The 26062-nt window shown below is 42.2% G+C and overlaps 1 protein-coding gene across 2 annotated transcripts in view; it reads left to right on the top strand.

Annotated features, from left to right (window-relative positions):
* LOC126427245 (zinc finger protein 239-like) overlaps nt 1-25513 on the top strand; it is a 45397-nt gene extending 19884 nt beyond the window's left edge. Inside the window, exons 2-3 of one of the 2 annotated variants that reach the window (XM_050089490.1) lie at nt 21725-22086; nt 22192-25513. In XM_050089490.1, the coding sequence (XP_049945447.1) occupies nt 21813-22086; nt 22192-22925 (1008 nt within the window). In that variant the 5' untranslated portion in view covers nt 21725-21812 and the 3' untranslated portion in view covers nt 22926-25513. Of the gene's footprint in view, nt 1-21724 lie in introns of both variants that reach the window. The other variant, XM_050089489.1, reaches the window with a different exon arrangement.
* Nucleotides 25514-26062: the final 549 nt, after the last annotated feature.

Here is a 26062-nt window from a genome sequence, read left to right as displayed (position 1 = left end):
GAATGGAAAAGGATCCTGTAGTTACTGGTCATGTGAAACTGTTTAGTTGGCTTATTCACAGTGCTGCCACAATGTAGTCAGCCTGTAAAATGAGGCCATAGTTCTGAAGTAGTATCTGTGGGAAAGCTATCTAAGTTGATGTGCCTTTCAGTGACTCAGCACTCCTGCTGTGCAGTTAGTTGTTACCTTAGGTCTAAAATAACTTGCAAGCTGTAAGATACATTAGAACTGAATGAATGGTACAAATAGATAGGTGTGAAGTACCTGCCATTATTACATGTAAGCTATAGAAATATCTTCTCTTGTGATGATGTCACAGTCATTGCTAACACACACAACCTATGGAATGAAAATGAATGTTTCCATAACTGCCTACCTATTTGTCACAAAAAGTATTTTAAGTATTGTTATATATTGGCAACAGAAAAATATTATTGAATCTGAGAATCCTATTTTCACTAGTGTTTGAAGGGTTACCACCAATAGCAAGTGCTTTCATTTATAGCACAAATTTTATCCACATTCATTCTTTTCCTTCCTCTCCCTTCCACTCTTCTGGCACTCCCATCCCATTGGGATCTCCCCTGTCTCTTCAGTGTACATTCCTTGCCTTGCTAAATATTTCAAGGGTTTCTACTTCAGGATTCAGCCAACTCTCAGTTCCAAGTGTATTTTTATCATGATAACTTTCCTGGAGGGCATTAAATTCAAGAACTACAAATACATCAAGAATTTACTGTTAACATTTTGATGGTAGAATTTATTTTGTATGCAGTCTGATTTCTGTATCTCTGCACTGATTAGCGTGAATTCATCAAAGGACCCAAAACTGCTGCGTGGCCTAAAAAAAAAGCTTGCTTTGTGTAGTGCAACTCTGACCCATCAAGTATTCCTACAATTCTCCACCTCATATGTCCAGCAGTCTGCAGTCCAGACAGTCAAAGAATCGATGAAGCCTTTGGTTGAGGCCCTCCACTCACTCCAAACCAAAGGACTCGAATCAATTCTGGGAATGCTGATACAAACTGTGTGTGCTGCATGCACTCCACATGTGGCTCAGGGCCTCTTCGCCATTTGTGCTACCTGTCCATATAAACTGAAGATAATCTCAGAACCCAAACAATGGGCATTATTGGTGCCAACATGAGCCACAACTTGCAGACAGCTGCACACTGCATGTTTGATAGCCACAGGCAGGACACTTTCCACATCTCAGCTGAGGCTCCCTGGCAGACATATTCAGTACACATAGGATGCATTTCCAGTCCTGGATGCCATATCCCTAGGGGGCTCCATAATGCATTTAACATTGGAGCTTCTGATTAATTAGCAAACCCCACTCCATTTGTGGCTGTTTGGACCCTGATCAGGCAACACCTGCCAGTCCACTCACAGGGGGAATAGGTGAAGCCAGCCTCCACATTCACTCCCAGCCTCAAACAGCACTAAAAGTTACCACCCATCCCTCACTATTTGGTGATGAGAACTCAGACACATTGTGGTGTACCCAAAGTGTCTTGACAGCAGAGACAATGGGCGAAATAGGTGGCACCTTAGGCATCACATGTGACGAGCCAGATTCTCGGCCACCACTACTACAATAGGAAGCAGCTTGAATGCTGCTGAACATGGCAAAAAGCATCTTCAGCTGTTGGTGAACTGAGGCCAGCTTCTCCATCTGCACATGACGTGCACACGATATCCATTCCAGTACTACTATGCAAGACTTGACTATAAAACACACAGAGAAAGCTATATATAACTTATTGTTCTGATGTTTCGCTAGTGGAGGCTAATGCGTTACTGCACTGTGTAGTTGTTCATTCAAAAGAATTGAGAGCTGTGCAACAGACTGCAAATACACTTTAAGGTTACTAAAATATGGGATTGCACCTCTTGATTACAAAGACAATGAAGGAATGCAATCATAAAATAGTGGGGGAGGTGGAGGAGGAGGGCAAGGGGAGCGCTACATTTTTAAATTGATTCTGAAACAACCCCAATTAAATTACGGTATTGTTAGTAGTCAAATAATGTACCAAATTAATCTTTGTTTTAAGTAATGGTAACCCAATGCATACATGCTATTTGGTATTGACTGCTATGGGTGTTGTTTCAGCCAGAATTTGGCTGCTCAGTAATGCTACATTCAAAGAGCAGATATTTTTGACTAAACTACGCCATGAAAGTTAGCCTGAAGTAAAGTTACATATTTTTGGTTAAACATAAATGGAAGGAGTCACTATCACTGCAAAATAAATTTTATTCATATCTTATCTCAACAAGTCAAATATGCATGTGTTGTCTAATCTTTTGGACATGTGCAAGGGGACAGATAGTATTTTGATCCTGCAGCCACAATGACTCAGGGCACAAAGGAAGCAGAGCATTAGTTGTGTGTGGGCATTAATTTAGATCGATGCGCAGGGTTGAAAATTTATTATGGACCAGAATTTTAACCCGAGTCTCATGCTGAATAGGCAACGCACTGACGATTATGCCATGTGGACACAGTGGTTATCACATCTGCATGGACTGCTCTAGCATGCTTCCTGTCAGAACCAATTCTCAACTTATTCACACACCACTGATGCAGTGCTCATGATCCTCATTACACATGGTGTCTCACTGGTTCCTGTAAGAGTTAGTGTGGTGTGCATCTACATTGAAAGGATCATTGTCTGACATGACCTTAATTACATATGTGGGGTCTGTTCATTCAGACATTTAGATGTATTGTCATATCCTGTTCCAACAATCTGAACATGTTTTCCTTACTACAATCTTTTGGGCAGTGTTCTGGACATAAATGTGTAATATGGAATTCCATATTTATGATCATTTCTTGGTAAAAACAATTGTCACAATATGGTATAATTTTGCTTGCTGGCGTCAACCCACAATAATTGGGATAAATGTTCAGCCAGTGCAATATTCCTCCTCTCACTGTGCCATTATGGTCAACACTAACTCATTGTGCAGTTGCATCACTGCATCTGAAAGCAGCAACAATGCATGCTAGGAGCATTAAGTGATTGACTACTGATACCCGGTATCTTCTACTGGTGTGAATAAAATATGCTTTTCTCTCAGTTGGTAATTGTGCATCCCGTATAGTTCTCTGCTGGTGTGTTACATACTACAGTTTGAAGCTCTGTGACAAGCAGTTGTTGGCCATTCAAAACAAACAAAAGACGACTGTTTAATAGACTGCACAAATCTACACATTACAGTCCTGTAAACATGAGATATCTCCGAAATGTACTTATTGCTGCTACTTAAGGACCCTACCATGTTCCACAGAATATGTAGTCGAGATCATAAAAGTAATAAAAGGTCTGATCTGAGCCTTAAACTCTCCTCCAAATTAGCTGATAGTTCATCCACAGCTTGACTCTACAAATTAAAAGATGTTCTTTTGCCTCACTAAGATATGTACATTGCCTCTTCAGCCAACAGCCAAAAAGTGAGCCTAGGGTGTCCTCTGAGCCCAACCAACAGATTTCGTTGTTGCAAACGAGCTACAGTTCGGAGCTGGCCAATAGACTTACACCAGATCTCATATGAGGCAGTGGCAGATACAGAAAAACCAAAAGGAGGGGGCACTAAAGATATCTTCAGCTACCTTTATTTTTACTGTGATTATTTTTTATTAAGTCACTTTGAAAGCTTAAGAAAGTTTTATTCGAACTGATTATACAGACATAGAAGACAATGCCATCTTATGATATAAAAAAGATACAATTGTGGTTGTGTTCTTAAAATGATGAATTCTGTGCACCTATTTTTCCTGGCAAATTGGTTTATTACATTATCAGTAGGACAATCACTGTTTGGGTGAGTGCCCAACAGAGCTAAGCCATGTCAATCCTCCTTCACAGTCGAGCTCTGCCATGTCTTTGTACACCGCAAAGTCAAAAAAACTTCTTTCTACTGTAGCAGCAGATACAGGTAGACAGGCAAATATTTTGTGCAGTGTGTGCAAAGTAGGATAGTCAGACCTAGGACAGAGAGACAATGCTTGCATAACAGAATCAGTCATTAAGGGCATTTATGCTCGTTTGCTTGTATTGAAGAACTGTCCCATTAGTCTCTTTTTAATCACAAGGTGTGATTCTTCTTCGAAGAATGGTAGTTCAGTTAAGCACTGATTCAGTTTGTGCACCAGGTCATTACCATCATGTTTCAGTACTTGTGAACACAAAAGTATCTTGAATTTTAAATGATAAATATTTTCTTCAGCAAAACATTCTCTCATGCCAGGTGTAACATTGTCCAGTGTTGGAATAAAAAGATTTTTTTTTCCAATATGTCATAGCATCATTATGATAGCAGAATTGAATAACAGCATCATGTTACTCAACCCATCTCGTCTGACAATGTGACTGGAGCGAGTGTTGTAGGTGACTCAAAGTTGCAAACCGCTTGCTAGACACTGTAAGAACGATACTGCTTATTCAATAGCACCAAGTGAGTTTCTCACACTTGTAACTTCACTACTGCAAAATACAGCGAGGTTGAGCTGATGACTTTGACACGATGCTACTTGCACATTGATGGCTTTCTTTTTTATTGCAGCCACAGTTCCTTTCAGTTCTGACATATTAACTGAGGAACCATCACATCCTATACCCACACAGTTCTCCAGGGAAAGGCTTTCCTTTGCCCTTAGAATCATAGTACCTAATACTTCGCCAGTAACAATACTCTCATCTTGACACTCTTCAGGTTCATCACCAGTGTTTCCACTACAGTCCTTGTCTTTATTGATGTCAATGAAACTAAAAAATCTTTCATGTAATTTGCCATCACCAATAACATATCTTGCAGCCAAACTCAGTTGGGCGATGTGTGCTTTGTTGGTAGTCTCATCGAAGATTATGCTGTGATAACAAGAATCTTTGATTTCCTCCAGTATTCTCGATAACATCACTGTTACACGGCACGAAATAAGTTCGTTACACATTGTTTTACGTATGCAAGTGACATTTGCTTCAAGGGTTTTGAGGAGAAGTTTTAGTTGTAAGTCTCCAGTGTCAATTCTAAATCTTAGAAGAGCTCTAAAGTTTCCCATGTTACTCATTATAGTTTCATGATCATTATCGTTTTCTATTGGACTCTCATCATCTGTATGCCCCTGCAGGGGAATATTTTGTTTTCCATGAAATAAGATTCTTTTTATTATAGGTTCAAGATGGTCTCTGTTTACCCAAATGCTTTCCATTCTCTGTCTTGACAATTGATTTATGACCTCAAGTTTGCATTCCTGTTCTTGCCAAAAATAATTTTGCATATGTTGACACTTCAACGTGGTACTTGAGCTGAGAGTGAGTCTCAAGGTCACCATCTGTACCAAGTTTGGCAAACTTTGTTAGTGGTTCAATCACATGTTTGTTGGCAATAATGGATGTCTTTCCTTCAGCCATTTTCTTATTCACAAAAATTGAACAGTTAATGCAGATAAGTCCCTTTCTAACTTGAGAACACCAGCTGTGGACACTTTTCGGGTACCAGGCCCCAACAGCTGTCCCTGGTGTTACCGTAAATGGCGAGTTATGTACCGACGCAAACTCTGAGCACTTTGCTCCAGCCTCTGCGTCAGAGATTTACCATCCCCCTAGCCTTTCGCACACTCAAATGGCGGCTGCAAGGGAACGTTCTCTATTAGTACACGCTGCAGTGAATCCTCTAACGCCCCATTTACAGAGTGGGAGCTCATCAGTGCCCTTGCACGTTGCCCTGACACAGCTTCTGGGCCTGATCGCATCCACAGCCAGATGATAAAACATCTCTCATCTGACTACAGGCTACATCTTCTCGTCATCAACTGGGTCTGGTGCAATGGCGTCTTTCCATTGCAGTGGCGGGAGAGCTATTGGCCCATCAGCCTCACCAACATTCTTTGTAAGATGCTGGAACGTATGGTATGTTGGCAGTTGGGTTTTGTCGTGGAGTCATGTAGCTTGCTGGCTCCATGTCAAGGCGGCTTCCGCCAGGGTCGCTCGACCACTGATAATCTTGTGTCCATAGAGTCTGCCATCTGAACAGCCTTTTCAAGATGGCAACACCTAATTGCCATCTTTTTTGGCTTACGTAAAGCATACGACACGACTTGGCGACATCATTAATGGTCTAGCAGCAGCTGTCAGGACTCGGTCTCACCTTCTCTGTTCGCAGACGACTTCTGCATTTCGTACTGTTGCTCCAGTACTGTTGTTGCTGAGTGGCGCCTCCAGGGAGCCGTCCACAACCCACAGTCATGGGCTCTAGCCCTCGGCTTCCAGTTTTCAGCCACAGAGTCACGTGTTATGCACTTCTGTCGACGTCGTATCGTTCATCCAGAACCTGCACCTTACCTTAATGATGATCCACTCACTGTAGTGGAGACATATCAATTCCTAGGACTAGTTTTCGATACTCAATTGACTTTGGTCCTTCATCTTCGTCAGCTTAAGCAGAAGTGCTGGCAGCACCTCAATACCCTCCGTTGCCTGAGCAACACCAATTGGGGTGCAGATCGCTGTATGCTGCTGCAGCTCTACAGAGACCTTGTCCAATCCCGAATTGACTATGGGAGTGTGGTTTATAGCTCAGCAGTGCCTTCAGCAATACATTTACTCGACCCCGTGCACCACTGTGGAGTTCGATTAGCGACATGAGCTTTTAGGACGAGTCCGGTGACCATCGTACTGGTGGAGACTGGTGTCCCTCCACTGCAGATCAGACGTGCGTAACTGCTCGCCAGTTACTCAGCACACAGTCATAGTTCCCCTGATCATCTGAATTACCGTCTCCATTTCCCGCTCACGGCAGTCCATCTCCTGCATCGGTGGCCCAGATTGGGGCTAACGATTGTGGTTTGCATGCAGACCCTTCTCTCCAAACTGGAGTCCTTCCCTTTACCACCTCTACTTGTGGTCTTTTCACGTACGCCTCCATGGTGTACGGCTCAGATGCAGTTTCGTCTGGACCTTTTGCATGGCCATAAGGACTCTGTTACCCCACCGCCCTCCGTTTGTCACTTCCTCTCGATTCTTGACGTGTTCTGGGGCTCTGAAGTGGTTTACACCGACGGCTCAATGGCTGATGGTCACCTAGGCTTCGCATATGTTCATGGAGGACATATTGAGCAGCACTCTTAGCCAGTTGGCTGCAGTGTTTTCACTACAGAGTTGGCGCCCATATCTCGTGCTCTTGAGTACATCCACTCATGCCCTGGCGAGTCATTTCTGCTGTCCACTGACTCATTGAGCAGCCTACAAGCTATCGACCAGTGCTACCCTCGCCATCCTGTGGTATCGTTCATTCAGGAGTCGATCTAATCCCTGGAACAGTCCAGCCATTACGTGGTATTTGTGTGGACATCAGGACATGTCGGAATCCGGGGCAATGAAATTGTCAACAGGTGACGTGGAAACTGCTTCTGGAGATACTCATCTCTGTAGCTGACCTGCGTTCTGTCTTACACCGCAGGGTTTTCCAGCTTTGGGAGATGGAATGGCATAACAGCACACACAAACTATGTGTCATTAAGGAGACAATGTGTGGAAGTCTTCCATGCAGGCCTCTCGCAGGGAATCAGTTGTCCTCTGCCAGCTCTGCATTGGCCATAAATGGCTAACGCATGGTTACCTACTCTATCACGAGGACCCACCTCAGTGTCGCTGTGGCTCCCAAATGACAGTCGTCCACCTCTCGCTGGACTGCCCACTTTTAGCCTCTCTGCAGCAGACTTTTAACTTTCCCAGCACCCTGCCTTCAGTGTTGGCCGACAATGCCTCCACAGCAGCTTTCGTTTTAAGTTTTATCCATGAGAGTGGATTTTGTACTTCTATGTAGTTTTTAGCCCATGTCCTTTATCCCTGGGTCCTCCACCCTAGTGCTTTTAGGGTGGAGGTTTTAATGTGTTTCAAGTGGCTGGCTTTCCCTTTTTATTCTTGTGGTTGGCCAGCCACTACAATCTGATTTCCTGTTTTAATCTCTTCTGTTTCTAACGACTCTCTGTTGCTTTCTTGTCCTCTTTTGTTCCTTTTAGTGTTCGTTGCCTTTCCTTGATTCTTGTGGCTTTTCCTTTCTTTCCGTTTTGTGTTATACACTAATGGCCATCAAATTTGCTACACCGAGAAGAAATGCAGATGATAAACAGGTATTCATTGGACGAATATATTATACTAGAACTGACATGTGGTTACATTTTCACGCAATTTGGGTGCATAGATCCTGAGAAATCAGTACCCATAACCACCACCTCTGGCTGTAATAACGGCCTTGATACGCCTGGGCATTGAGTCAAACAGAGCTTGGATGGCGTGTACACATACAGCTGCCCATGCACCTTCAACACGATAACACAGTTCATCAAGAGTAGAGACTGGCATATTGTGAAAAGCCAGTTGCTCGGCCACCATTGACCAGACGTTTTCAGTTGGTGAGAGATCTGCAGAATATGCCGGCCAGGGCAGTAGTCGAACATTTTATGTATCCGGAAAGGGCTGTACAGGACCTGTAACATGCGGTCGTGCATTATCCTGCTGAAATGTATAGTTTCACAGGGATTGAATGAAAGATAGAGCCACGGGTCGTAACACATCTGAAATGTAACGTCCACTGTTCAAAGTGCCATCAATGCGAACAAGAGATGAGTGAGACGTGTAACCAATGGCACCCCATACCATCACGCTGGGTGATACGCCAATATGGCGATGATGAATACATGCTTCCAATGTGAGTTCACCGCGATGTCACCAAACACGGATGCGACAGTCATGATGCTGTAAACAAAACCTGGATTAATCCGAAAAAATGACGTTTTGCCATTCGTGCACACAGGTTTGTCGTTGAGTACACCATCGCAGGCGCTCCTGTCTGTGATGCAGCGTCAAGGGTAACCGCCGCCATGGTCTCCGAGCTGATAGTCCATGCTGCTGCAAATGTCGTCGAACTGTTGATGCAGATGGTTCTGTTAAGAGGCCGTTGGGATCCAGCATGGCATTCTGTATTACCCTCCTGAACCCACCGATTCCATATTCTGCTAACAGTCAATGGATCTCGACCAATGCGAGCAGCAATGTCGCGATACGATAAACCCCAATCGCGATAGGCTATAATCCGGCCTTTATCAAAGTCGGAAAAGTGATGGTACGCATTTCTCCTCTTTACACGAGGCATCACGACGACGTTTCATCAGGCAACGCCCGTCAACTGCTGTTTGTGTATGAGAAATCGTTTGGAAACTTTCCTCATGTCAGCACGTTGTAGGTGTCGCCACTGGCGCCAACCATGTGTGAATGCTCTGAAAGCTGATCATTCGCATATCACAGCATCTTCTTCCTGTCGGTTAAATTTCGCGTCATCTTCGTGGTGTAGCAATTTTAGCGGCTAGTGTGTATGTTTCGTCCATGATATTCTTACACTTGTGGCATTGTTTTATTAGGAACATGGGACCTATGACCGCGTAGTTTGGTCTCTTCTCCCACCTTTAAACCAAACAACCAGTGGTAGCTCGTATAGTAGCAGCGGAAACACATCAGAGTACTGTGAGCTGCCACAAATTTTCATAACAAGCGACTCATTTTAAACTTCGTCAGTGTTCCTTACCTTCAACTCCCAACTCCTATATTTCCTATATGCCTGTGTATTACCACAACTACTCTGCTATGGACAGATATAGTAATTACTGTGTTTAGATGTGAACCAAGTTGGTGATTCTTCACTCACAGCTCCAGGCACCAATTGGTCCACAGCTGCAGTCACCTTGGGTACTGCCCACCCTGAGATTCAGTTCTCACTTGTGGTTGAGTGGGAAGTCATTCCAGCATGTGGGTGGCAGTAAAAGAATTTCTGTGTGGCTGATCGGAGAGCCTACTCTGTTCATCTGATGAACATACACTGCTGGACACCGTAAATGCAACACCAAGAAAGACAAGAGGTAGCACAACAAAATTTATTTTGTAGATAACATGTTGACCAAGTATCAAATGATTACGTTTACAGACGTCTGTGACATGTGGTTCCTGCCAGAATCAGTAGCCAGAGTAGCCGCCATTGTTGGAGATCACCGCTGCCACACGTCTCGCCATTGAGTCAAAGAGACGTTGGATGTGTTCCTGGGGTACAGCAGCCGAAGCAGCTTCCACACGTTGCCAAAGATCATCTGGTGTGGCAGCTGGGGATGTAATCTGGGTCACTCGTTGAGCAACCGTGGACCACATGTTTTCAATCGGCGAAAGATCCGGAGAGCGAGCCGGCCAGGGAAGCAATTCAATCTGGTTATTGACGAAGAACCTTTGGACAATGCGTGCCACGTGTGGTCGCGCATTATCCTGTTGAAATATGGCTGTGCCCGAGCCCTGAAGGTAAGGAAGGACAACTGGCTCCAGCACCTCGGATATGTAGCGCCGGCTATTTAAAGTACCGGCAATGCATACTAGAGGCGTGCGAGAGTAATATCCAATACCGCCCCATACCATAATACCCAGTGCAAGACCAGTGTGGCGGTGCATAATGCAGCTGTCCAGCATCCTCTCTCCACGGTGTCTCCACACTCGAATCCGACCATCGTGGTGCTGCAGACAGAAGCGTGCCTCGTCGGTAAAGACGTCATTCCATTCTGCCGTCCACATCCGTCTGTCATCACACCATTGGCGACGGAGATGTCTGTGGTTCTGCGTCAGTGGTAGACGAAGCAATGGACGTCTTGCGGACAGACCACTCTGCTGTAAACGGCGTCGAATGGTACGCGTAGACACTGGATCATGCGTTACAAAATCAATGTGCTGTGCTATGGTTCGGGATGTCACTGAGCGATCCGTCACTGCCATGCGCACAATTTGCCTATCAGCACGTGCAGCGGTGCACCGAGGTGAATGCGATCAACCACCTCTGTCCGTCGTACCCTCCTGCATCCAACGGTCACATATCTGCATTACAGTTGTTTCGTTTCGTCCAACACGACTAGCGATTTCTCTGTATGATAATCCACAATCTCAGTAAGCCGCTATCCTTCCTCTGTCGAACTCGGATACTTGATCAAAAGATGTTCGCTGTTGTCTACGAGGCATAACTGATCGTCTTGTGAAACAACCACAAGGTAAACACACGTGCCGAACGTACACTCGTCGAAATCGTAAAGCCTTAAATGGCGCTATGAGGTGGCGCCACAGGCGCGCGTGATGTGCGTCTGCACTGAAATTCTAATCAGTTGCATATCTCATCGATGAAAACTCATGGTGTAAATTTCACTTGATTCGGATGCTTCCTTCAGGGTGTTGCATTTACGGTGGCCAGCAGTGTATATGTTTGCTGTCTATGGATGATGAAATCCATGAGCCAAATGAAGTCACTTGCCATGTACCAGAGGAAGCCTCTCAGCGTGCAAGACTGGGCATTCACAGAGGGCGGTATCACTGGTAATTGGAAGCTCCGATGTTAGGTGTGTAATAGCACCATTTAGAGATGCGACTGCATAGGAGGGGAAGTAATCCAATGTGAATTCCGTGTGCATACTGGCAGGTGTCTTTACAGATAAGAAATGGGTGCTTCCGGATGGCAAGAAAAGCATGGCATAGCCAGCTGTAGGTGTTTGCTCACGTTAGTGCTGACAATATGTGCCACATTGGACTGGAAGAGGTTCTTCTGGTTTCAGGCGACTAGGTAGTAAAGACTGCCAGTCTTGCTTGAGGGTGGAGCTCACCATCTGTAGCATCATGGGCAGAACTGAAAGTGGTTCTTTGGTACAGAGTGGAGTGAAGGTCTGAATCAGAGTTCCAGGCAGTTCTGCAATTGTGTTGGTTGCAGATTCCTCGATTACCGCGCAAAGGTGGTGGATTTACGGTTTCTGCTAAATGGGTCAGGAGTCAACTGTACAACGGAAGCAGTTCCACAAGTATGGGGGATGTGTAAAGGAGACTGGTCTTTTTTTTTAGGTTAGAGGGTCTCAGGTAAGTGCAGAAAGCGCTTCAGTTTCAAAGGCTGCAAGTAGAACACTGAAATAGGGTAGATACAACCACAATAAGTATTGTAGTTATAAATAGTCATAGCCGCATTAGAAAAGAACCAGGACTCAAAGCGCTAACAAAATACACTGAATTTCAAATCGTTATATGTATTGAAATAAGTTCAGCTGAAATTTTTCAAGAGACGTAACCATGTTCACAAAGAATATATGACATACAGTTGGTAGTGTAGTGTTCATTGCTGTTCAACATAATTTATCTTGTAGTAAAATTTAAGTAGATAGTTCCTGTGAAGTAGTACAGGTAGTGACCAATTAAAAGTTCCAGTCTGAGAGGCTGTGGTCTATCTGTAAAACTACTTCCTGACGATTCGTTGCCAACTGCGGGCTACATCTTCAGAGGTTAGTCAACAATGGCTGCCATATAGAGGGCACCAACATATGTCACGTGGTGCCGACTGTAAGACTCTCTCTGACTAACATCATTATTCTCGAATGAATGTATCGATCGTCACATCGTTGGTGCAAAGTCGACCGCCGTATCCTGTCTAACTTTAAGCCTTCCTTTTTCTATTCCTGAATCTCTATAGCTTCCCTATACTTATGTACATAATAATCGATGACCTGGCTAGCACACTTGCCTCACTAAATTTTGTTTTATTATCCCCATCTTTAAAAACATGGTCTGCTACAGCTGTTTTGTCTGTATATCCCAGTAGACAGTTCATTTCGTTTCCGGTTTAGTGGGTATTGACACTTCTTATCCTTGTTTCTATATAAAACTTCCCACAGCCACGCGAAATTTTACACACCTCAGGAGTTAAGAGATGTCATGCATGTTTCAACGATCATAAACACCCTAATTTTGGTCAAAAAAGTTCTGGGTTTGAGGCCGCCTTCCTCAGGCTGTACACCCTATGACAACGGCCACGGAAGCCTACGTTTTCACTCACTAATCTTCTTTGTGGGTTTAAAGATTGATTCAACTTGAAACTTGGCCGGAACTTTCCGAATACGGTCTGTAATATTACGAATAAATGGAAGAATAGCTTTTCCAGCTGACGATTGTTCTTACTGAATGTTGTCATACACTTTTCTTCTGGGATTAAGTGCTCGATCTATCTCGTTGTCTGCATCTCCATTTTTCTTAACAGCCATTCGCAAATGATCTACTTCATCTTGCAAATAAACTGACTCACAGATGTTATTAGCTCTGCCCACCCTTTTTTTTAATGACATCTGTCTTCTGCCTGGGATGAAGGTTCGAATCCTTATGGAGGTAATGGTCTTTTATTTTCTATACACTTTTTGCCCTAGCCACCCATATGCCCATTTAATTGCTGATACATCCAAAAAATTAATTTGTCCATTTCTCTTTTTCTCCATAGTAAATTGTCTTTGGATTAATACTATTCATATAGATCAAGAAACCATGCAGTTCCTCTTCACCATGATTTCATACCACAAAAGTCTCATCCACCTACAGATACCACTATAAAGGGCTTGTACTGCCAGACTGCAGCGCCTGCTGTTCAAAAAATTAGCAACAGCTGGACTCGGAGGGCAGTTCGTAAAATTCATCATAATGGAAATAAGTCATGGACGGGCAATGTTGGGACCTCCACGGCCTGGCAGCCAGTTGACTCACCTCGAAAGTTGTTGCCTACAGTTGGCAACGAAACGTCAGGAAGTAGTAGTTTTACAGATCGACCACGGCCTCTCAGCCCAGAAGTCTTAACCAATGAAGATACTGACTGTGAAAGCCTATACATTATGATTAGTACGGGTTGAGCTTATACCTACCAACTGGAATAAGTTAAGAAGTTCCCTTTACCGACGCTCTGACTTGGATGAAACAGTTGCTGAACAGTTAAAAGAAAACTTGAGTGTCATTTCAAATAGGTATGCCACTCTTACAATTATAAATGGTAAGACTTCAGTCTACCATCGATATATTGGCGAAAATAAATGTTTGTCAGTGCTAGGCATAAAACGTCGTCCGAAACCGTACTTAATGGAGTCTCTGAAAATTATTTTGAACAAAGAGTTCAGAAGCGCACTCATTGTAGATGGTTGCGGAAACATCCTTCACACCTTAATAACCCTGACCAAACAGGGAGCATAACAGATACAGTGATTAGTAACCACAATGTTGTTGAGCCATGAAGAGTTCACAAGAGTGAATACTGTAACATCGAAACTCACCAAAATAACCGAAAAAATTCATGCCCTTGAAAACGCACATAAAAATTCGCTTGACACAGTTTGAAGAGACAGTTTCCATTCCTTCTAAACATAGTCCAGATGCGGTTTAAAGTCAAATAAGTAATAACTGGGAGTTACATGTCAAATTAATAAGAGGTGGTACTGGCACAAGACAGGTCAGACCTGGTGCCGAAGCAATGAAATACACATGCCAAATGTTAACGATGCAAATAACCACAAGATTGGCAACGTTTTACAGAAGCTTGAAATTTGTCGCAAATTTCAATGAGTGGCTTTTAATAGTTTCGAGGACGCCACTCTGCCTTGAAATGTGGTAGAAAACCTGAAGAAACTCTGGTTGTATGTTAAGTATACAATTGACAAGGTGAATTGATACCTTCATTGTGCGATAGCAATGGTAAAATTAATGATGGCAGTGCTACTAAAGCGAGTTACTGAAGACGAATTTTCTAAATTCCTTCACAGGAAAAGCAAAGTAAATATTCCAGAATTCTAATCAAGAATAACTGCCTACATGAGTAACTTAGGAGTGGGTATCCTAAATGTAGTGGAGCTGCTTAAAACACTTAAAAAAGGCAGTGCCTCTGGTCCAATTTGTACACCATTCAGGTTCCTTTCAGAATATGCTAATAAAATTGCCCTATACTTAGCAGTCATATACAACTCTTCAACTGCAGAAAGATCGGTACCAAAAGGCTGAAAATTTATACGAATTACACCAGAACCCAAGAAAGGAAATGGGAGTAATCCGATGAAATGCACACTCATACCACTAACGTCACTTTGCAGTAGGATTTTGGAAAACATAGTCTGTTTGAACATTGAGTTACATTGAAGAAATCATTTATTGACAAATAGCCAACACATATTCGGAAAACATAATTCCTGTGAAACACAACAAGCTCTTTATTCTCGCAAAGTAATGACTGATATGGACAGATGACATTACATTGATTGAATATTTTTTTGATTTTCAGACGGCTTTTGGCTCAGTTCCCCACAAGTGACTTCAGATTACATTGTGTGCCCCTAGAATATCATCCTAGTTCTGTGCACCGATTTGTGATTTTGTACCAGAAATGTCACAGTTCGTACTAAGTTAAAGATAGTCATCAAAGTAATATCTGACGTTTCCCAAGGAAGTATTATAGGCCCTCCTGATCTACATACACGATTTAGGAGACAATCAGAGCAGCTCTTAGATTTTTTGCAGATGATGCTGTCATTTACCTTATTGTAAAGTCATCAGATGATCAAAAGGAATTGTGAAGTGATAAAGATATCTGTATGGTGTGAAAAATGGCAATTGACTATAAATAATAAAAAGTATGAAGTTGACCACATGAGTGCTAACATAAATATGCTGAACGGTGTTTACATGATAGATCATACAAACCAAAGAGCTGCAAACTCACATACATAGGAATTACACTTATCATTAAATAAAATCATAACATTCATATAGATAATGCTCTGGAGGAAGCAAACCAAAGACTGATTTCTTGGTAGACCACATAGAAAACGTAAAACGTCCACTAAAGAAACGGTGTTCACTATGCTTGTCTGTCCTCTTGTGGACAGCGGGTTTTGTATTATTGCGAAATAAGGGAAAGCGTGCTATTGATATGATACGTGAACTGGGTTGGTAGTAATTAAAACAAACGCGTTTTTCGCTATGGCAAGACTTTTTCGTGGAATTTCAAACACGAATTTTGTCGTCAGTGTGATATTTTATTGGTGCCCATCTATACAGAGAGAAATCATCATAGTAAAGTACGAGAAATCGGAGCTCACATGGGAAGATGTAAGTGTTCGTTTTCTCTGCACGCTGAGAGAGTGGGATGGTAGAGAAGTAGATTAAAAATGATGGTTCGATGACCCTCTGACAGGCCCTTAACTGTGAATTGCAGAGTAATTATGTAGGGATAGATCATCATCATACATATGTCTATCCTTTCGGTCTTACGACATTTAGGTGGTGCGGCTGACAATTGTCTCAGAACCAGTTGCTATTCACATATTTACCAACAGTGTTCCCATTACATTTTGTGGAATACCACAGCAACAACAGCAAGTTGCTTCAAAATCTTCATTATCAGCACTCCCATTATGGTGTGCCATAGCCACAAAATTAAATTAACTGTATATAGAAAATCGAATGTTTAGCAGTGTGATTTCTTTTTTATTTCAGTTGATGTCTACATCAGTCCTTGTCAAGATGCAAAGGCTGAGAGATTCCTATGACCCTCCCCCCTTCCCTCTCACCCCCTTCCCTCTCACCCCCTTCCCTCTCACCCCCTTCCCTCTCACCCCCTTCCCTCTCACCCCCTTCCCTCTCTCCCCCTTCCCTCTCTCCCCCTTCCCTCTCTCCCCCTTCCCTCTTTCCCCCTTCCCTCTCTCCCCCCTTCCCTCTCTCTCCCCCTTCCCTCTCTCCCCCCTTCCCTCTTTCCCCCCTTCCCTCTCTCCCCCCTTCCCTCTCTCCCCCCCTTCCCTCTCTCTCCCACCCTTCCCTCTCTCCCCCCTTCCCTCTCTCTCGCCCCCCTTCCCTCTCTCTCCCCCCTTCCCTCTCTCTACCCCCCTTTCCCCTCTCTCCCCCCTTCCTTCTCTCTCCCCCCATTCCCTCTCTCTCCCCCCCTTCCCTCTCTCCCCTCCCCTTCCCTCTCTCCCCCCTTCCCACTCTCGCCCCCTTCCCACTCTCGCCCCCTTCCCTCTCTCCCCCTTCCATCTCTCCCCCCCTTCTTGCTCTCCCCCCTTCCCTCTCCAACCCCCTTCCACCTCCCCCCTTCCCTCTCTGTCCCCCTCCTTCCCTATCTCCCCCCCTCATTCCCTCTCTCTCCCCCCTCCTTCCCTCTCTCTCTCCCCTCCTTCCCTCTCTCTCCCCCCCTCCTTCCCTCTCTCTCCCCCCCACCGCCCCTATCTCTTCCCCCCTCCGCCCCTATCTCTCCCCCCCTCCTCCCCTATCTCTCCCCCCTCCTTCCCTATCTCTCCCCCCTCCTTCCCTATCTCTCCCCCCCTCCTTCCCTATCTCTCCCCCCCTCCTTCCCTACCTCTCCCCCCTCCTTCCCTATCTCTCTCCCCTCCTTCCCTATCTCTCCCCCCCCTCCTTCTCTATCTCTCCCCCCTCCTTACCTATCTCTCCCCCCTCCTTACCTATCTCTCCCCCCTCCTTACCTATCTCTCCCCCCTCCTTCCCTATCTCCCCCCTTCCCTATTTCCCCCCTTCCCTATCTCCCCCCTTCCCTATCTCCCCCCTTCCCTATCTCCCCTCCTTCCCTATCTCCCCCCCTTCCCTATCTCCCCCCTTCCCTATCTCCCCCCCTTCCCTATCTCCCCCCTTCCCTATCTCCCCCCTTCCCTATCTCCCCCTTCCCTACCTCCCCCCTTCCCTATCTCTCCCCCCTTCCCTATCTCTCCCCCCATCCCTGTCTCTCCCCCTCTTCCCTCTCTCTCCCCCCTCCCCGCTCTCTGCCCCCATTCCCTCTCTCTCCTCCCTTCCCTCAATCCCCCCCTTCCCTCCCTCTCCCCCCCTTCCCTCTCTCCCCTCTCCCCTCCCCCTTCCCTCTCTCTCTTACCCTCTCTGGTCACCCCAGCCCCCCTTCTACTCAGTAGATAAAGTGTTTAATATGAAATAGCAATTGTAAAAAAAATACATAGTGTAAAGAATCCTAATATTAAAGTCGTAAGTTCCACATTTGAAAATGTCATTAATGATTTGTGGAACACAAATTAATGTAATATATCATGAAACGAGGCAAGGACTGCACATTACTCTATAGTTTCTATAATTTGTATCATACCAACTGCAAGCAAAATCATGTTGAAAGTTTGGTGAGCATGTGGTTTACTTGTGTCATTGAATCCAAGAAAGCACTGATTGATTTCGTGCCTGGGTTCAAATGGTATCAATCCTGTGCACTATGATTGCTGGAATGCACTGACCACCTGTATGACAATTTTACACTTGAGCAGTGAGTGATTAAGTCTGTAATGGTCTTATTAGTAGTGTTTAGAGGACTCTCAATTAGATAATCAGCACTTGCAATCAGCACTTGCAATCTGCAAATCGTGAAAGCTTCAGTCATCTGAACAATACTTAAAAGGGGTTCACTAGACTTCTATGCCGTTAAAACTTGTCCTATCTGATAGCAAGTGTATAAAAAATTTATGTAGATGTGTACCAGACAGGCAAATATTTTTTAAACACAGAGGACACAGATTTGGAAATTTGGATTTGAGTCTTTCATTGTTTTCTTCTTAAACTAAAATTTGCAATTCATTGACACAATGTTTAACATCCTGAGCAGTTAATACTACTAACCAATAAAGTGATTATTTACATTTTGATGAATCACAAAGTAAATATATTTACACATTTAGAGTAAATGGTTCAATACTGTGTACATGGCTGATGTACAATCTCCAGTGAACAAACCTCATCAAAAGCGGAAAGTTTCAATCAGTGTTCCCTTAAATTTTCTCTTGACCACAAATTGTTTCCATGAAAGAATGAGAGAGTGAAGAAAAGAGGAATACTGTGGGGAAGGATGAACAGTCACAGTGATTTCATCTTGCTATGAATTATGACAAAGGAAATAATAACCTCACTCTCAACTTGGTCAGAAAGCCACACCAACATATGTAATTGAACTCCTCAGTAAAGACAAATAGCAGTAATGGATATGCAGACCTTAACCCAGTGCCAAGTCTGTCACTTACCAAACATACAAGGTGGCAATTATTGACCTATATAAAATGGTAATTTGTTACAAACTAAAGCTTTCACACGCTTTTGTTGCAAAGAAAATGCGCCATTCAAACGAACAAAACGAGTGCACACACAAGCATCTGCCAACAGCAGTGTTAAAAATTCTACAATATTTTCTAACGACGAACTGTGTTCAATATGTCTCATTCTTGGGCACATTTTGATGAGTGATGTCACAGCTGGTTACGTTTCTAACAGGACAAGGTGAAATATTGCGAATGTTGGATTCAGAAGTTTTACTTTCAAAGCAAAATACCTTTTATGCAAAATGATGATGGGTGTCAGAATGTGTGATGAATTTTGTAAATCACGGCGCATTATATTCTCATTCAAGATTTAATGCTGTGAACCAGCCATGTGGAAAAATTTTGGGCCCAGAAGACCAGCCATTTATGCCATAATTTTAAATTTTGGTGGCACACTTGCATTTCATATATCTTGCAAAGGTATTACATACAAAAATGACCAAGTTAAGAGTTTAGTCTTTAATAATTATTAGTCCTTTCATTGATTACAGATCATGCACTAATGCTGGCAAAAAGTATAGTTGCCTTTCGAAAACAAGAACGAAGTAAGTTGTTGCTGCTTGCAAATGGGGGTTATAATGAATCAAAAGATCTGTGAACAGAATTTATGAAATGGTCTACACACGCTTAGAACCGTAAGTAACTCACATAAAACACACGAATCTTCTAGCAGGTTTCACACATAATTGTCGTCTTACTCACCAGCAGTTAAGCTAAGTAGGTGGGGTGAGGCCCAGGTTACTTCAAAATTGCAAAACATTGCTGCTAAAAGTGGAACTATAGGATTTTTGGTGCTGTTGCTGCTTTTGAGTGCTGAAGGCACCAACTGCCATGCACATCTCTGGAAACGAAACTCTAGCTGAAAACCTCAATTGTACAGGCAAAATTTCTCAAAAAATGAATGGCTGTAACGACACTCAAACCAATTCCATCCTGAAAAAGAACAGATAACGAACAGTGTAACACACAATACCTCATCCGACAGTAAAATTGGTGGGGAAGACGGAGATCGCCCTTGAGTCTGTCCACTCAATTAAACAGCTACCCCCAGAGTGTCTATTGTGGCGGCTCTCAATGTCCGTTCTCTTACATGGAGGGGAACCTGTTACCAACTCCGAACTACCCCTGGCAAGCAGGTGCATCATCGCTGCCTTTACTCCCAGTTTACGTTGGCACTAACTGGCCTACATAGTGACCACATCTCTGCCTTCACACTACCAGCAGACGAACTCCTAATACAAACCCAATAGTTAATTAACCCAAGGCAACATAGAGGGATTAAGGAAAGGAAATGCATTTATGTAATAATGAATTAAATGAATTTCTTCAGTCGAGTTATAGCATTTCTTAAATTTAAAAATATCGTGAAAGTATCATGAACATCTATAGTATTCACTATAATGCAACAAAAAATAACTAATTATAAAGAGATGGAACATGCCCTTCCCTCTCAACCTTACTTGCATATTTTTTGATTTCTTTCTTCATTATTAATATTCAGTTACTTCACTTCCATATGTGTGACAATACATGTTGAAACTAATGGAGTTAAAAAAAAGTTAAAATACTTACTAATTCGGTTGTCAACTTCTAGAATCTGATACACATCATGATACCAGTTACATTAAAAAACAATTGTGTGTTCCCAGTTGAGAGTTTAAAAACACTCGAAATTTACCAGATACCATTGCAAACAAAACTATATACGCAACACATTGCAAAAAAAGTTGAAAGTTAGTCAGAACAAAAGAAAGCACTGGACCATGCACACCTTCAGTAGTTCATAATGCTTCATGTCCGACATGATGCACATACTGAGGACCTGAAAGGCATCAGTTCTCTCTGTGGGAAAGGATTGAAATGGAAGTGGAATAATGGGACCCAGATAATACAGGGGTAGCTCATGCATCAGCTGTTACCGCTGCCACTCAATATGGAGTGTCAGCCTGCAGTGTTTAATGGATGATGTGGCCATTTGTCTCCTTCAGTCAGTGGTGTTCTGCAATGCCAGGTGACCAGATGTTAGGAACATGTAAAAACTTTCAAAAAGGCTCAGTGTAAATATAATAGACAATTTACAACCATTTCCATCTTTTCAGACAGTATTTCCATTTATGCAAGGCTTCAGACAAGTTGCAGTGCCGAAAACATAGTCTTGGATTAAAACCATCTGCAAGTGTGTTCATTCATTCATTCATTCATTCATTAGCATGCAATTTTTTTCTCTTGACTGATGTGACATTGATTCTTGTTCATTAACAGTCATTATCCACATGACTAAAATCCATACTAGATACCTAATCAAAATATTGAAGCTTGCACTAGTTTTTGACTTATTGGGAATCAAACAAAAAAATCTGTTTACTAGGTGAAATTAATCATTTCTGAAGGTGAAAGTGTTTGCAAAACAATGAAAGGGCACTTACAGAGCTAAGATAATGGAACAGGAACATTCAAAAATTATTTGTGTTAATTAAATCTCACATACTTTGAACTGAAGAATTTTGAATTAAGACGTGTAACATACATCTTTTGATACATTTAATTAATTGGTGTAGACTATTAATGTGTAGTACTGTATTTTGAAAAGATGGTAAAACGTGAACGTGAATAATTTTAATTCTCATCTAAAAATTTCAAATCAAATTGGCAGGGACTCAAATCAAGCAATATTGAATTTCCTCTGGGTATTTTAGTTTTAAACCACGGATCTCTCCTTCTGTTGGAATATTATATACTCTCTTCACTCTTCAGATTGACTCAGAGTACTGGTGGGAGCTGCGGCACATCACGTGAAGAAACTTGTCACCATAGACTGGTCCAGGATGAGTTGGTGACAGACATGGAGAAGTCAACACACGAGTTTGGTACCAATACAGATGATGTGACTATTGATAAGGAATGCTCAGTTGCCACCCAATATGACTGTGCTACGAGGGAAAAGGAATTACATGTATATATTTGTAATTTCTGCCAACAAAGCTTTCCTTCAAAATACAGACTCACAATGCATGTGTTTATACACATTGATGGCATTCAACCACCTTTGTATGTATGTAAGTGGTGTGGTGAGGTATTACACAGTGATGTTAGTTTGAAAAAACATTTGAAAATGAGTGAGTATTATGTCTTAACTGCTGGCAACCATGAAACATATGGCTATAGTGATAAGCATGAAAGCAGCATCTTCTTGAATAGTGATCCAGTAGTTTCTGTTGCAGAATACAATGATCAGCCTTCATATAAGGAAACTAGGAAAGCTTCAAAGAAGTCCTCTGACATGTGTAACACACAAACTGCAAATTTTGCAGAGAAAACAAGTGATTATGGAATTTCATCTACAGCTGTTAATATCAGTGCCCAGGCTGATCTACCTACTGCAAAAAGAACCAACAAATGTGATATTTGTGGCAAATTGTTCACTAGGTCAGGTGATCTCAAGAGACATGTATTCATACACAGCAGGAAAAGACCGCACAAATGTGACATACGTGACAAATCGTATGCCCAGTCAGTTCGTCTCAAGACACGCATATTAATTCGCACTGGGAGGAAACCCCACAAACATGAGATTTCTGGGAAATCTTATGCTAGGGATCTCAAAACACAATCATTAATTCACACCGGGAAGAAACCCCACAAATGCGATATTTGTGGGAAATCTTTTACTACGGCAGGGAATCTCAAGAAACACACATTTATTCATACTGGAAAGCAACCTCATAAATGTGAGATTTGTATGAAATCTTTTTCTAGGTCAAACGATCTCAAGAAACACGCATTCACGCACACCGGGGAAAGACCTCACAAATGTGATATTTGTGGGAAATCGTTTGCTTTCTCAAGCAACCTCAAGAGACATGTATTAATTCACACAGGAAAGAAACCTCACAAATGTGACATATGTGGGAAATGTTTTGCTGCGTTAAGCAATCTCAAGGCACACACATGTTAATTCACACTGGGAAGCAACCCCGCAAATGCGATATCTGTGGGAAATCTTTTGCTATGGCAGGCAGTCTCAAGACACACTCCACAATTCACTCTGGAAAGAAACCTCACAAATGTGAGATTTGTGGGAAGTGTTTTACTGTGTCAAGCAGTCTCAAGACACATTTATTAATTCACACTGGGAAGAAACCCCACAAATGTGATATTTGTGGGAAATCTTTTCCTACTGCAGGCAGTCTCAAGACACATTCACTAATTCACTCTGGAAATAAACCTCACAAATGTGAGATTTGTGAGAAATGTTTTACTGTATCAAGCAATCTCAAGACACATGTATTAATTCACACTGGGAAGAAACCTCACAAATGCGATATTTGTGGAAAATCTTTTGCCAGGGCAGGCAGTCTGAAGAGACACTCACTAATTCACACTGGAAAGAAACCTAACAAATGTGAGTTGTGGCAAGTCATTTGCTAGATCAGGTGATCTCAGGACACATGCAGTAGAACACATTGGAATGGGACCTCCCAAATGTCATATGTGACAAGTTTCACTGAATTGGGTACTCTCAAGACACATGCATTACTTCACATCAGAAAGAAACTACAAGTAAGTGTTAGTTTATACAAATAGGTTTTCCTGGGTGGTGCCCTCAAGGCCTTTAAAATAATGGATCTAGCAGAGGAACAATAAGTTGCCATGCCTGTGAAATAACATTAAAATGTGGCAGAACTGTAAAACAAAAACGTGCAATAGTGTGTAGTACAGAGTGGTAACAGGTAATGTGACAATATAAAAATCCAAATCTGCAGCTTGAGATGTCGAGAAATTGTATTGCTAAATAAACGAGAAACATAAATCGAATTTTTTTTGTCATTAACGCTGCTGCTTTTTCCCCATCGATCTTGAGACATGAAGATTGTCAATTGTGATAAATCCTTACCTTTGTCAGTAATCATAAGTAGCATTCAATATTCAGTAGAAGCCCAAAGAAATGTTATGACTTGCTGCTTATTATTCCAAACAGTCATCATGTAGTACTTGTAACTCTGCATTTTAGAAACAGTGGCAGCAACAGTGAATGTGACAATTACTCAGGTATGTTTCCTGAAGAGATTTCCTGTATGTGTCATTAATATTGTGTACATTGTTTTGTTAGTACTAATCCTGCATTAGTAAACGTAACAACAGATATAGCAACCTGCTTAATAGCATGTTTGTCCACCTTTGGAACACAATACATCAACAGTTCTACATGATGTGGACTTGACATGTCGTTTGCATGTTTCTGAATGTACATTGCACCAGATGTCTATGCAATTGTATTCCATACATTCAGATCAGGTAAATGGTGTGGTCGAGGCATCGGTGTTAGTTACCATGCTACTCAAATCACTGTGGAGTCATTCTGCACATGTGACATGGACAGTTATCATGCTGAAAGAAGCTTTCACCAATGGAGAACACATCAGGCTTGAAAGAATCTATGCAGTTGCAACAAATGTCACGTAGTCTGCAACTGTTATGATGCCTTCAATTACTACTAGATTTCCCAAAGGAGCCCAAGTGACTGCCCCATAGCATAACGGGTCCTCCATCTGGTGCCATTCACCTAGATGATAGCATATCTGAATGTGACAACTGATGTGGTGTAACAGGAAATGTCATCCAGCCTGACATTTGCATTGACTTTCAGTCCAGCCTGACATTTGCATTGACCTTCAGTCCAGCCTGAATGATCACTTGCCCACAGCAGTTGCAATTGAACATTTTGGTGGATCAGTATGGAAACATACAGTGACCATATGTTGTGAGTTCCCATGTTCAACAATGTACATTGAATTGTGGGTTCAAAAATGTGTATGGCTGTTTTCCGTCATTACATATGCCACATATTGCCAAATTTCCAGCTTTACAGAACAGGCAAGCCTCTGACCTCCATGATTTGTGAAGTATAGATGTATTACATCTTTTCATAAGGTTATGGTTTTTATCACCTTTCAGCCACTTTCCACAGACGTTCTCAACAGTAGCATAGATTCAGCCAATGAGCTTCACCACTCTTGAGGCACTAGTTCCCAACTGCAATGACATTGTAACTTGCCCTTTGCTAAAGTCACTTACGTCATCTTGTTTACATGCTCGCATCCCCTCTAAAACAATACCTTGTTAATCTCTGGTCTACTTATATACTTATAATCTGCTTACTGTATCATGTGCATACAACATGTGGCATTCATTCTCCTCAGAGGCAGTGTTCATGACATTTATGCTCATCAGTGTATCTTCAGGTAAATGGGTCAGGTGCGAAAATGTGTAATCTAACATATGCACTGTGCTTTTTGCCATTTACACCAGTGCACAGTAGCTGTATTTTTGTGAAATTTTTGTTTCACAAAGCTCTGTATATGATTCAGAGACGCTGTAGATAAGTGTTATGCACCAAAGCTCTTAATTATTTGTTCAGCAATTAATACTGTGAGAGTTCTACACGAAATAAAATAGGTAAACAAATATTAGGTGTTATGATTTGATTCCAGTTATTTCTATACCAAGAACAACTCTCAGAATGTGAGTACTAAATATTTCTTGTGTTACGTTCAAAGATGTTTCCATTGTGGATATTTTTATTAATTTGTGTAAATAAAAATGACTTTTTTGGAAATGTGTATTTATGCTTCATTTTTAATTTCAGAACGATTGTTTTAATTTTTGATTTACTACCTATTTGTTATTGCTGAAAGTGGTTTAGTATGACCCATCATACGTGTAAATCATGGAGACAGTTATAATTGATTTGCAGTGTTCTGTTTTGCTACACTTTAGTAATGACACTTTTGGTAATGTGATTACATTTTATTCCATCTTTCTCATGATAAGACATCAACTGCTGTGTAGATTATTCATAATAGGCAACATCCGCATACATTTGTATTAAATATTGTTTTCCAATAAAAGGAAAGAAAAACCGGGTTTCTGGACAACAGCCTTATATTCAGCTGAATCTGAAAATATACTACTAAATGTCGCGACAATACATACTACTAATTTCTAAGAAAGACAGTAAGATTTATAGTAACATGTTAAAAAAGGTACACAATTTGGACCAAATATCTATCTGTGTTAGCTGAAGATGGGTCA

This window comes from Schistocerca serialis, chromosome 11 (assembly GCF_023864345.2).
Source record: "Schistocerca serialis cubense isolate TAMUIC-IGC-003099 chromosome 11, iqSchSeri2.2, whole genome shotgun sequence".
Classification (NCBI taxonomy): domain Eukaryota; kingdom Metazoa; phylum Arthropoda; class Insecta; order Orthoptera; family Acrididae; genus Schistocerca; species Schistocerca serialis.
The sequence above is the reverse complement of the archived record's forward strand: the minus strand, read 5'-3'. Positions and strand labels throughout refer to the sequence as shown.